General features: G+C 34.8%; 1 protein-coding gene across 2 annotated transcripts in view; it reads right to left on the reverse strand.

Moving 5' to 3' along the window:
- EXOC2 (exocyst complex component 2) overlaps positions 1–13,593 on the reverse strand; it is a 295,982-nt gene that overhangs the window by 157,569 nt on the left and 124,820 nt on the right. For both annotated transcript variants that reach the window (XM_044257816.1, XM_044257809.1), the window contains exon 12: positions 128–253. In XM_044257816.1, coding sequence (XP_044113751.1) covers positions 128–253 — 126 coding nt within the window. The remainder of the gene's footprint in view (positions 1–127; positions 254–13,593) is intronic.

Raw genomic sequence — 13,593 nt, forward strand, 5'->3', positions numbered from 1 at the left:
TCACCTATGAAGGGTGGTAATACTTAGCAGCAGTAATATGACTAAATAGGAAAATTTCCAAGAGAAAAGTGTTTAAAATTGCACAAGTACAAATTTAAAAGACAAAGTAGGGGATAGAGATACTTACTGTCATCTCGACCAGACTGAAAGCTGCTGCCCCTCTTCAGTGACGCCGTCTGACTAAGAGGACCCAACACCAAGGGACGGGTATCATTATCCAGATCTAACATGGGACTGTGAAGGCCTGCAGTACCTAGAAGAGAGGTGACATTCCCATAGATTCCACATATTCTTATTTAGTTGATTTAATGGGCTACTTCTCTGAGTTATTTCTTCCTCACTTGTTCTATTCTTATAAATAAAATATTTACCAAGCAAAATAAAAAACTATTTTCTCTAAATAGCTTTTAAAAGTCATTCTCACCATGACAGATTCATAGGATTTGATCCATTACTCTGGCTTACTACATAGATATAACAAACTGTGAGAGAAACTTATGTAACATTTTAGAATGAATGTTCAGCAAAACTGGCAGGGGCAAAGGTGGGGGAAGGTCAACAAATCAAGAAATCAGGATGAGAAATCCTTTTTTGAAGAACAACTTGACACCTGGAGTTCTGACTCTCTTTTAATGAAGCAGCCTTAGAGCAGTCTGACTTTTCCTTAAAATTTAAATCCCCAAAGGGTGCCTGGGTAGCTCAGTTGTTAAGCATCTGCCTTCAGCTCAGGTCATGATCCTGGAGTCCTGGGATTCAGCCCTTGTTGGGCTCCCTACTCAGTGGGGAGCCTGTTTCTCCTTCTCCTCCCCACTTGTGCTCTCTCTTGCTATCTCTGTCTGTCTCTCAAACCAATTAAAAAAAAAAAATTAAATCCCTAAATCCTAAGATTTCTTTGTTTGGGATGTGGAATTTGATTCCCTCTTTCTATTCCTGATGCCAGCCACCCAATTTGGATCCTTCTCACCTCACCCTGTAAACACTCCAGAAGTCTAACATTTTAACTACTGTCAGTAAACTTTCTTTATTGCCTGGAGTAGTATCACTGAAATAGTGCTTTCTTGATATGAGCATCAAGTCTTCCAGAAAACCCTTAGAAATCCAGTCCAAATTATCCTAAAAAAGAGAAAACATTTTTTTTCTAAAATGGATTTCAAGAATCACTTGTATCTCATGTTGCTGAGTTAGTAAGACTTTGGCTTTATGTGGTAAAATTTGCACTGTCAGTCTGTAGAGGTGCTTGTCACTACCATTCTGAGCTCTTCAGCTGGGCATCCAAAGAGCTTCAAAACAAACAATTCAACAAGAGTATTTGCCATGCATACAACACTTACATATTCTCCCTATGAAAATGTATCTTACCTTTTTATGCCTTATTTCCTATCCTCTCTACCTGAAAGGCCCTACCTACCTGTCCTTCCTCTCCACCTACTTAAACTCTCATCCTTAAAAATGCAACCTGAATTTCAGCTGCTCCATGAAGTCACCTCTTATTATTCCAACTCAGAGTTACCTATCTTCTCTGCCTTCAGATACCAGTGAAAAGTAACATAATTCAATTGATTTGACATTCTGCCTTCTATTGTTCTTTAATAGTCAAGTGTTCCTATCTCCAAATCAAAATACTATCTTCTCAGGTTTAACAGTTAAATATTATATCTCTGCTCACAATCACTAGACCTTCTGCAAATAACTGTCTCAATGTAAACTGAGTGATTAATCCTAAATTACTCAATAAGGACTCTATTCCTTCTTTTATAACTTAATAGAATAATAAAAGCATATAAATTTGTTTTCAAATGCAAAATATAAAACACAACCCTGCCACTGATAATATGTTATTCAATAACACTTAACAAGTATTTATTGAGTACCTCCTATGTGCCAGGAACTGTAAGCCATGAAGATAAGCTGATGAGTAATAGATATGGCTCTGCTCCCAAAGTATTTACTTTCTGATAGTAGAGGCAGAAAATAAAGCAATAAATAAAATACAGTAAAAACATGCTGTGGAAAACCTGCTTTCAGGAGATCCTTCCTTTCATAAGCCACTTAACATGACAGAGTATAAGCTACCTCCTTGTAGTCTCACAAATTCTACTAAGGTATGGTTTGTAGAAATAGAAATAAAATCATCTGTGGACAGAATTCTTGTTGAAAGAGAATTTTACTGAAGACATACTATGTGCTAAATGCTTCATTTACATTCATTTCTACTTGGGAAAACACTACCTAAGATATGACCTGTGTAATTCCATATTTTAAAACAACAGTTTATTTGTTAAAACACAAAATAAATGATATGTGATACAGAGTGAAAAAATACAAACAATGAAGAAATGATATTTTTGTAATTTATTTTTTTCTATATTAAAGGCAAAGTTTGTGTGGAATCTTTTAATGACTTATGACATTTTCCTTTGCAGTTTATAGAGTTACCACTGCTACTAACTGTAGAATTCAAAATATCAATTTTCTGACATATTTTAAAAGGAAATAAAAAGAGGCAAACTTAGCATCACAATATTTACATAAAAATTATAATATATATAAAATTTTACATTAAAAGATGCAAGAAAAGAATGAAAAGGCTTTAATTTAAAATGTTACAGGGGTGCCTGGGTGGCTCAGTGGGTTAAAATGTTACATGTAGGGTGCTTGGAGGGCTCAGTGGGTAGAGTACCTGACTTTTGATCTTATGTCAAGCTGTACATTGGGTGTGGCGCCTACCATAAAAAGTTACTCTTGAAGGTTTCAGAATTATACTTTTTTTTAAAGATTTACTTATTTATTTGAGAGAGAGAGAGAGGATGAGTGTGGGGAGGGGCAAAGGGAGAAAATCTACAAGCGGACTCCCAGCTAAGCATGGAGCCCATGCAGGGCTTGATCTCAGTACTCATGAGATTACAACCTGAGCCAAAACCAAGAGCTGGAGAGTCAACCAACTGAGTCACCCAGGTGCCCCCAAAACTATACATTTTTTATTAAGAAGGAAAGCACTCCTGGTTTCCTAAAAATACATTATGTACCATTCCTACAAAAAATAGAATTACCATATTTGGATAGATCCTCAGAAAAAGATTTTCTCCAAAACTGATGTGTTTACAATGTTAATATAAATGGTTTAATTTTAAATCATTTATGTAGTTTAAGTAAATCTTGAATTTTGAAACCATTAAAGGATTATCTTCCCTTTTAATAATAGAAACTGTATTAAGAATACACTTTTCTTCTTTTAGAAACCATGTCATCATTTTCTGTAACATCAGGAAAAGAAAATTTAACATGAACTAATTTCTTAATTGATAGTGTTGAATTCAATCAAGTAAAGCACAGCACCAGGGAGCTAAAACAGCATATACACATCCTCAGGATTAACCAGCATCTGGAACACATCTTAGATGCATTTTTGCAGAGTGACCAGAAGATAGCGCTTCAGCACCGCACACGTGCATAAGCCCTGCAAACAGTGGGCATTAAACTCAGAAATGAGCTTCTCTAACACATTGCTTTTTTGTTGTTTAAAAAAGAAAAAGAAAAAGAAAAAGGTCTTAAGATCAGTTATTTTATAGGGAATTAGGAAGACTTCCTTTGAAGACAGAATTAAAACATTTTAAATCTCAGCTGTTAGAAACTATTTACTATGAAGAGTCCAGAAAAACCCTGAGGACTCATACCCTCCTTTTAAACTTAAATTATATGACGTGGCATTCCTACCCTATAAAATTATTTTAAATATGAAGCTGCTTTGATGATAAGTAAACATTACTATGAAAAGAAAATAGAAAAAGATGAGAAAAACTATTTCTGTAACATCAAATCAATGAAAGGCTTTAAAATATGTCACAAGAAATCAGTGTATTTCCTCTTGGTTGTTTTACCTCACAATATGACAGCAACATCTTTTGATGCGTTTAAGAGAAAATATACATTAAATAAAACATATGGTTATTAAATGAGAATAATTGGGAAATTTCATTTTTTTTTAAATTTCTTTGCAGCGTAACAGTATTTATTGTTTTTGCACCACACCCAGTGTTCCATGCAATCCGTGCTTTCTCCAGTACCCACCACCTGGTTCCCCCAACCTCCCACCCCCTGCCCTTTCAAAACCCTCAGGTTGTTTTTCAGTGTCCATAGTCTCTAATGGTTCACCTCCCCTTCCAATTTTCCTCAACTCCCTTCTCCTCTCCATCTCCCCATGTCCTCCATGTTACTCCACAAATAAGTGAAACCATATGATAACTGGCTCTCTCTGGAAATTTCATATTATTATGCTCTAACTTATGTGCAACTGAAATTGGTGTTACTTAGTGTGTTTTACCTAACCTAAATTATCTGCCCCTTGATATCTAGCTGAGGATGGTATTCAACTGTATATATACAACTTCAGTTTTTTCATTACAATTTTAGCTTTTCACGGCACATTTTGCAGGTGACAGTTTTTGTAAAATTGTATTTGTCTTTGTCTTTCTCAATACTGCATTAGGTTTTGAGAGATCATTTGTTTTCTTGATAGTAAACTTTCTCTAGAAATGAACTGTGGACTCTGAGAAACAAACTGAGGGTTTTGGGAGGGGGTTAGGTGAGCCTGGTGGTGAGTATTATGGAGGGCACATATTGCATGGAGCACTGGGTGGTGGTGCATAAACAATGAATTTTGGAACACTGAAGAAAAATAAAATTTAATTTAAAAAAAATAAAAGATTATTTTTGGGGGGAGCCTGGGTGGCTCAGTGGGTTAAGTCTCTGCCTTTGGCTCAGGTCATGATCTCAGGGTCCTGGGATCGAGCCCCCCATCAGGCTGTCTGCTTGACAGGGGGCTGGCTTCCTCCTCTCTCTCTGCGGGCTTCTCTGCCTACTTGTGATCTCACTCTGTCAAATAAATAAATAAAATCTTTAAAAAAAGATTATTTTCAGAAGATAAAAACATGAGCTATTCCTGTAATTTTTTCTAAATGAAATTATTTTAAAGCCTTTAGATTACAACCTTGATGAAAGGTTGTAACTTTTTGGCTTCATTTATGCTAATACTAACAAATTGTTTGCTATAGTTGAAATTGGTACAGGGATTAACCCAAGATTCTCATGGTTATACAACTGGAAGGGGGTTCTGCAGCTGCAGCTAGCTTGACCTGTAAAAATCAGGGCTTGACACAATAAAATTGTAGAGTCTTTTTTGGGTATAAAACAGTGATTCTATGGTATGAAGTCTGAATGAGAAACTTTATTTTATTTTTTTTTTTTTAAAGATTTTATTTATTTATTTGTCAGAGAGAGAGCGAGCACAGGCAGACAGAGAGGCAGGCAGAGGCAGAGGGAGAAGCAGACTCCCTGCCGAGCAAGGAGCCCGATGCGGGACTCGATCCCAGGACACTGAGATCATGACCTGAGCCGAAGGCAGCTGCTTAACCAACTGAGCCACCCAGGCATCCCTGAATGAGAAACTTTAAATCACCACTGAGAACAAAATGGAAAATATGTTTATTTTGCTCATTATTCTTACAATTTAGAACACTGATAAGTGGTGTTATCAAAAAAGTCTGCCCCTACACAGTAAGTCAATATCAAAACTAAGCCTTAAATATAAATTATATAAAGAATATAATAAAGACAACAAAAACGTAACAGTGAAAACTTCATCAGAATTTCAAAATACTTGTTATTGTGGACCTTACAGCTTGGCTATTTTAACAACACTAAGTAGGGTAACCAATAAATACACTCAAATGCATAAATGCTTATGAGATCAAAATTATTTGGCTATAGACAGTCAAAGATATCTGGGGAATAATTACAGGGTAATGATTACTTTGGTAAAAAATTCCATATAGGAACACATCCCACAGCAAGAGAACCATCACTACAGTACTTCTAATTCTAAAAATACTATGTGGCGTTTGTAGGAAAAATGATACAAATAAAATCCTAGAACTAAAAAGATGTCTTCTAAATTCTACAAACTAGTGTTCGAGTTAACGATTTTACTAGTATATCATAAGAAAAAATATATAGTTTTCTACAGATGCCTAGAAGAAGCACCTTGGCGGGGGAACCTTCAAACACTTAAAATTAAAAAAAATAATAATAATGACTAAGCTTCTTAATTACTGACACATAAGAATCCATGTTTTGTTTCTCCAACTAAAGCTTCTGTAACATGCTACCAGCATTCTCAAAAGGATCTCTTCTTCTAATTATGAGGATGTAAGAGAAACTTAACGATTGTAAACAAACATAAAATTTAAAAAAAAAAAACATTTCTGGCACATTCTAAACAGAACAGAAAGTTTGTTTTAATTAAGAGAAAACTTACTTTCAAAAGTTGCCGAAGTTACCGTCTATAGAACATCAATAAAACAATCCTAGGAACTTCACTAAAAGAATAAAAGCTGCAGTGTAGAAATAATCAAAATTTTAAAATGTTTTACTTTTCCAAAAGAAAATAAACTATCAATCTTTCACGATTTGCTCTTAACAAATTAAACGCTTGCTAATTTTTTTCCAACTGTGAGATTTCTATTAAATAAAAAATCTTTATGTTTAAAAAAAAAAAAAAGCTTTATGTTAACCAATGGATCTGAAGAGATCTTCCCCAAAGGTCAAAAATTTAACAGTTTACATTAAAACACTGATTCCTACAAAAACAAAACAAAAACTGATAATGAATTTTAGACTTTATAAAAAATGCTTATTATACCTAGCACTCCATAAGACTTCCAGGGTACCTTATTATGTATCAGTCAAATCCTTTTAACTCAAGCCCTGCAAGTTTTCCCTATTTTAAATGCAAAGAGTAGTCAATATTTGTTTAACAAACTCTACAACATAAAGGGCAGAAGAGACCTGTCTTAAGGGAAGCCTGCAGATGTGGAACCAGGTGAATAAGTTTACTATATTTTCTCATCCTTCGTGCCTCTTGCAGCAAGTTTTCTCACAGTCTACAATAGTGTAAAGAACACTGATCTATAGCCCCCCGGACTCTCAGAAGGGCCAGAAGGGCCGCCGACTTCCTTACCGCCCTTAAACACCTTTGAACACATTTTCCTGCGCACAGCGGGCCCTTGTCCAGAGCTGCTGCCCGACCACCCACTGTTGCTTGTTGACCAAACACATGGGGCCAGGAGTCTCCACAGACACAGGCAGGATGGGATTCCTTTCAAGCACCCCACACAGAAGAATTTCAATGCCAAAGCTGGGGGGTGGGGCAGACATATCAAGACAGAATTACAAATTCCTCACAAATTAGACCTGTGTCAACAGATAAAAATGTTCTTTTTGATCTAATTCTTCTCTCTATATTTAAAGTTCCTACAGGGGCATTTCCTCAATTTAAAGAGGATCTTTTAACCTAAATTAAATGAAGGGAGATATATTTAACATGCTCATATTTAACTTCACTTTTTAGGGTGTCAGAACAGTCATAAGCAGGTTCCAGGTAGAAATTCTGATGTATTTTAACACCATTCAAAACAATAGGTAGAAGAAAAAATATATTTTAAAAGCAAAACCACAGGTGTGAATTACAAAGAAGTATTTATTAGCTAACATTGGCTATATAAGCAAGAATCAGATATTTATAATAAGCTGGATAGATGAATACCAAAATAAAATTATTTAAGCTTTTATTAAAGTACTATATTCTTTGTAATTATATATAGATCTAAGTAGAGAAAAATGCTTAGAATATGTGAGCAACAGAGTTATTATAAAATGACAGAATACAAAATTAAAATATTTGTAATGAATATTTTAAAATTACCAGTTAATGCTAGCATACAATGTGTGCTTGACATGCATTGTCAAAAATGTTTCTCTCTTAAGGACAGGGGACATGAATTGAACAAGAAATGGCTCCCAGCTGTAAGAAGTCTTCTTCCAGATGTACAGTAAACCAAGACAGTAGAAAAGAACCAGCTGCTAGGATTTAAAAAAAAAAAAAAAATGGGGGGGATAAAGGCCCTTTTGACACAAGTTTTATTGGCCTGTCTGATTAACAAAGATAGATCACTCATTCACTGTAAGGTGAATTGAATCTAGTATAAAATAGAAGAAACAAGAACTTAATCAACTCTTTCGTATGATGTTTAACAGCTATTATTTTACTATACAGATCTACAAATGAATGCTATGTTATTCATAAGTCCTAGGTCACTGACTTTAAAAACACTACTTAAATTACTAGTATTAATTACTAATCATAATTTTAATTTGGTAGCACAAATTGTTTTTTCAAATTAGATTTAAAACAAATCCACAATCATATAAAACCCTGCTGATCTGCATTCAGGTTAATTAATACTGCCTATACAAACCTAAACTATTTACAAACAACAGTGATGATTTCTAATGGTATGCACTTTAAATCTAATTCATGGCATTCTGAACATCACCTGAGTTTTTTCTTTTTCTGAAAAAAGGGCAAAGGAGAAAGGAAAATCGGACCACCACTTCACTGAAGAGATGTTTTTAATAGCAGTTATAAACTGATACTTCTACTTCGCACTCTTGACTCTGCTTTCTTCTATACATCACTTACAGCTTATAAATCTCAAAGCAAGTGAATAAAATCCCATCAGAAGCATTTTATCTTCAAAAGCCAATTAAAAAAAATACTCTAGTCACAACAAAAAAACAAAGCTGGGGTTGTGTAATCTACAGCAGAAGGGACTTAGGAAGAGCAGGTGGAAATCAACGCAATTATCTCTTATCTGTAGTTGCTGTAGTTGTGCCTTTCCTTTTTTTCTTTTTAAATAAACTTCTATTATTCTGGATTCTGTTATGATCAACATTCAGGGGAAAAACTATATTTTAAATCTCCAAAAAATAAATTTCATAAAAGAACATTCCTGAACCTCATTGTAACAACTTCAAAATAAAAATTATAATTTTATTAAAATAATTAATGTAAGTATAATGACACATTTTCACTGTCTTTTTAACCATGAAAGTATTTTTGTAGTTCCATAAAAAATTTTATGAATCTGCTGCTGATTTCCTATAGAGGCTGCAATTTAATCTAGAGTACAGGAAGTTTACTTAATCTTACATTATGAAAATACCAGAATTATATTAACTCCACTAATTAAAAGTGTATACACACACACAAATGATGGACACAAAGAGCATACCTGTTTTTAAATATCAAGAAAAAATAGTTTAGTTGCACTATGTAAATTCAGAAATTTAAATATAACTTATAAAATATATTTATCCATGTATTTTATAAGCTTGAGTTGAAAATACAGCCTTTTGTAGCTTAAGATCATCAGATAAACAAATGCTTTTATTTAAGCATGTAATTAATAATCTACTCAGTGTGTGAAAAATTAAGAGTAGATATTTAACACAGTGTCTCTATTCTTAATATTTTTTCTGCCTTAATAGGTCCACACTGTGATGATTCAGAATGAACTTTTCTGGTGTTACATATCTCTAAGTTTTCCAAAGAGAACCTGAGCTACATATAAATGTATTGTCTTCTGTTGTGTGACTACTTTATAGAATCTGTTGCTTAAACAATTGCTCCTATTCTAAATGTCTCTTATTGTGCTCGTATTCTAAAATGTCCAATTGGGAAGTCCTAATTAAGTATATATCTGAAAGAAGGGAATAATTACTCTATGAGCAGGCTGCTGCCTTTTCCTTTATTAGATATAACCAGTATATATTTTAAGAGTTAAACTCATTTTCAGAACAACAAAAAACACCTTTGAAGGCTACCTTTAAAAATCCTGTTTGAGAATATCAGTAGGGGGCTAACCAAAGGCTTTTCCTGACAGGAAACCCGAAAACTTAGTCTAATTTTGGACTGGTTTCATAGGAATTTTAAGAGACAAATGACACTTCTTATAAGGTGGTAAAAGTTTTCTGTGTGTAACAACTCAGGACATAGGGCTGCTATGAATATAGGGGAACAGCAGCAAAATGGTTAACAAGTCAGGCTAAAAACAAAACAAAACAAAACAAAACAATCAAAGCCTTCCTTTAGTATTTAAGCTAGGATGCATTTTTTGGAATGTTAATCTTTATGCCTGCTCTCCCCCCATCCCCCCTCTATGTCTCCTCTTAGAAAAAACAAAAGATCACATTTGGGCTACAGAGGTGGGTCATGGAAGACTAGTGAGAAATATTTGGGGATAAATGTCAAAGCATGTTTAGGGTACAATGGTCATCTCTTGTTTTGTGCCCCAGTGTTTATAATTCGGAAGGCACCATTCTACTAGCCATATATGTTATTACTATAAAAACTGGAATCCAGAGAAAGATCTAATGCAGTGTTTATAAGAATATCAACCTTACAACCCAGCTGCTAACAAATGCTTTTTATGGAGAAAAATCTATCTTGGAAAAAGGTGGCTTTTTAAATGTAGGATTGCTGTCTCTGAAAATCTATCACCATCCTTGCTTATGAAATTTTCTCTGAAGACCATAAGACTAAATACAATTAACATTTTTTCCTCAACTGTGTAAAGACTTTAAAAAACCATTTATATGTTAATTAGATTTCTTGTACAAAAGACCAACCAACTTTACTTAAAAAGACATCAAGAAACCTTTTCCTGTCTGAAATATTTACAGTTTACCTATTTAAAACTGTATTTTATTTCACAGTACTGTCTCAATTCTTAACCATTGCTCTGCTGCCTGAGGGTTTATTTAAACAATTACAGTGAGTGTTAAAACTCCAAGTGCAGATATTCTAATAGAGGAACTTAACAATTCATTCTTTAGATTCAGAATGCAACAAGATTTCATTTTGAAAATCCTTCCTGGAGACTCCTGGGTGGCTCAGCTGGTTAAGCATCTACCTTCAGCTCAGGTCATAATCCCAGGGATTGAGTCCTGCATCCCTCTCTGAGCTAAGCAGGGAGCCTGCTTCTCCTTCTCCCTCTGCTGCTCCCCCTGCTTATGGTTTCTCTCTGACAAATAAACATGTTTTTTTAAAAGCTTTAAAAAAAGAAAATAGAAACTCAACACACACAAAACAGACAATCATTTTAAAAAAGGACAGAAGATATGAACAGACACTTTTCCAATGAAGACATACAAATGGCTATCAGACATATGAAAAAATGTTCATCATCACTAGCCATCAGGGAGATTCCAATTAAAACCACATTGAGATACCACCTTACACCAGTTAGAGTGGCCAAAATTAGCAAGACAGGAAACAGCATGTGTTGGAGAAGATGTGGAGAAAGGGGAACCCTCTTACACTGTTGGTGGGAATGTAAGTTGGTGCAGCCACTTTGGAGAACAGTGTGGAGATTCCTCAGGAAATTAAAAATAGAGCTTCCCTATGACCCTGCAATTGCACTACTGGGTATTTACCCCAAAGATACAGATGTAGTGAAAAGAAGGGCCATCTGTACCCCAATGTTTATAGCAGCAATGGCCACGGTCGCCAAACTGTGGAAACCAAGATGCCCTTCAACGGACGAATGGATAAGGAAGATGTGGTCCATATACGCTATGGAGTATTATGCCTCCATCAGAAAGGATGAATACCCAACATTTGTAGCAACATGGACGGGACTGGAAGAGATGATGCTGAGTGAAATAAGTCAAGCAGAGAGAGTCAAATATCATATGGTTTCACTTATTTGTGGAGCATAACAAATAGCATGGAGGACAAGGGGAGATGAAGAGGAGAAGGGAGTTGAAAGAAATTGGAAGGGGAGGCAAACCATGAGAGACTATGGACTCTGAAAAACAATCTGAGGGTTTTGAAGGGGCGGGGGGTGGGAGGTTGGGGGAACCAGGTGGTGAGTACTGGAGAGAGCACGAATTGCATGGAGCACTGGGTGTGGTGCAAAAATAATGAATACTGTTATGCTGAAAAAATAAAAAATTAAAAAAAAAGAAAAGAAAGAAAATAGGATCCTAAGACTACCTGAATAAAAACAATGGAACTTCATAATGAAGTGCCTGATGAAATACAGGCACTGTCTTCATCATGTACATCATGTTCAGAAATCCTGTTTCATGAAATACTTGCTCCTAAAATAGAACACAAAGAACCTCACTGGTCCAGAGCACAGTCTGGCAGAATGGGGAGAAATCTGAACCATTCACTTCTTCTGCCCCTATTTAGGTCAAGAGAAAGCTGAGTTATCACTCTCTGAGATACCTTCTTCACATGCACAATAGGTCTAAAGGCATCAGTTGAACTAGACCATATCCCAGGTTTTTTCCCCATTTCTAAAATGAGATAACTATAAGAAGATATCCAATAAAAATCCAAATGATATTTAGAAGACCTATCCCATATTACTTTACACTTATAGTATATATAGGCACTCAAATATCAACTGAGAGTCCATCATGAACAACCAGCTTATTTCCATCAAACTTCTAATTAAAACAAATATTCTATATAAATATATCCACACATACACATACCTATACTATATATGATTACATTACCTGTGTAAATGTAGCAAGTGTATATTAAAGAGCTAACATGTGTCCAATGACCTGTATACATAGGCATTAATGAAAACAACCTGAAGAGTGACTAAGTGCAAACTGACTACATTGGGCCAGAGTAGTAAATTTTTTTTTACTAATTTTTCCATTCGAGGAAACACATGCTCAGTTCAATCTATATTCAAGCCACATTTCATGTCATTTGCCTCTGTACTGAGTATAAGTTAAAAAGCCTTGGTATCAATGTACTTAGAAAGATTCTTGGATATGATAAACAGTTCCTGAATTCTGAAAAATAACCATTTGATATTAAGAAATTATTAATAACTTTTAGGTAATGACAATGATGTTTTGGTTACAGTCTTTAAAAAGCATTTTTAGGGCGCCTGGGTGGCTCAGTGGGTTGAGGCCTCTGCCTTCGGCTCAGATCATGATCCCAGGGTCCTGGGATCGAGCCCCACATCGGGCTCTCTGCTCAGCAGGGAGCCTGCTTTCCCCACTTTCTCTCTCTGCCTGCCTCTCTGCCTACTTGTCATCTCTGTCCGTCAAATAAATAAATAAAATCTTTAAAAAAAATAAATAAAAAGCATTTTTATCTCTAAAAATTACATATTGAAATAATTATAAAATAATGAGACCTGCTTCAAAAGTAATTCAGGGTGAGGGAAGGTAAGAAGCAGGTGAGGGTACAAATAAAATCAGATGAGCTATAATTGATAACAACTGAAACTAGGTTAAGTACATGGGAGGTTATCTTATCATATTTATTTGGAATTCTTCAAAATAAAATCATGAAAACTCATCCCGATATGAGCTCAAAGAACACACCAATTTTCCAACTAAAAGGCTCTCTCTGTTTGGATTATCTAAGCTGTTTATATTAGTATTTGCTGAAAATAAAAAAAAAGGATGTTCTTCTGAATGTTGAAAAAAAATAAAAATAATCTATGAATATGTAACTAATATATTTAGGAAATTTACATCGTACTGTTATGAAACCTGCAGATTAAATTCAAAGAGCTGTTAATTGTTATGTTTTTATTCCTAATCAAAAAGACCAACTTATGAAAATAAGTAAAGCTCATCACTAAAAAATATATTCTTTTCATGATTTCTTAAGTGATGAGCAAGTTCTGCAACAAACGTGGTCAGTGAATTAAAAAG

Source organism: Neovison vison, chromosome 1 (genome assembly GCF_020171115.1).
Source record: "Neovison vison isolate M4711 chromosome 1, ASM_NN_V1, whole genome shotgun sequence".
Lineage (NCBI taxonomy): Eukaryota > Metazoa > Chordata > Mammalia > Carnivora > Mustelidae > Neogale > Neogale vison.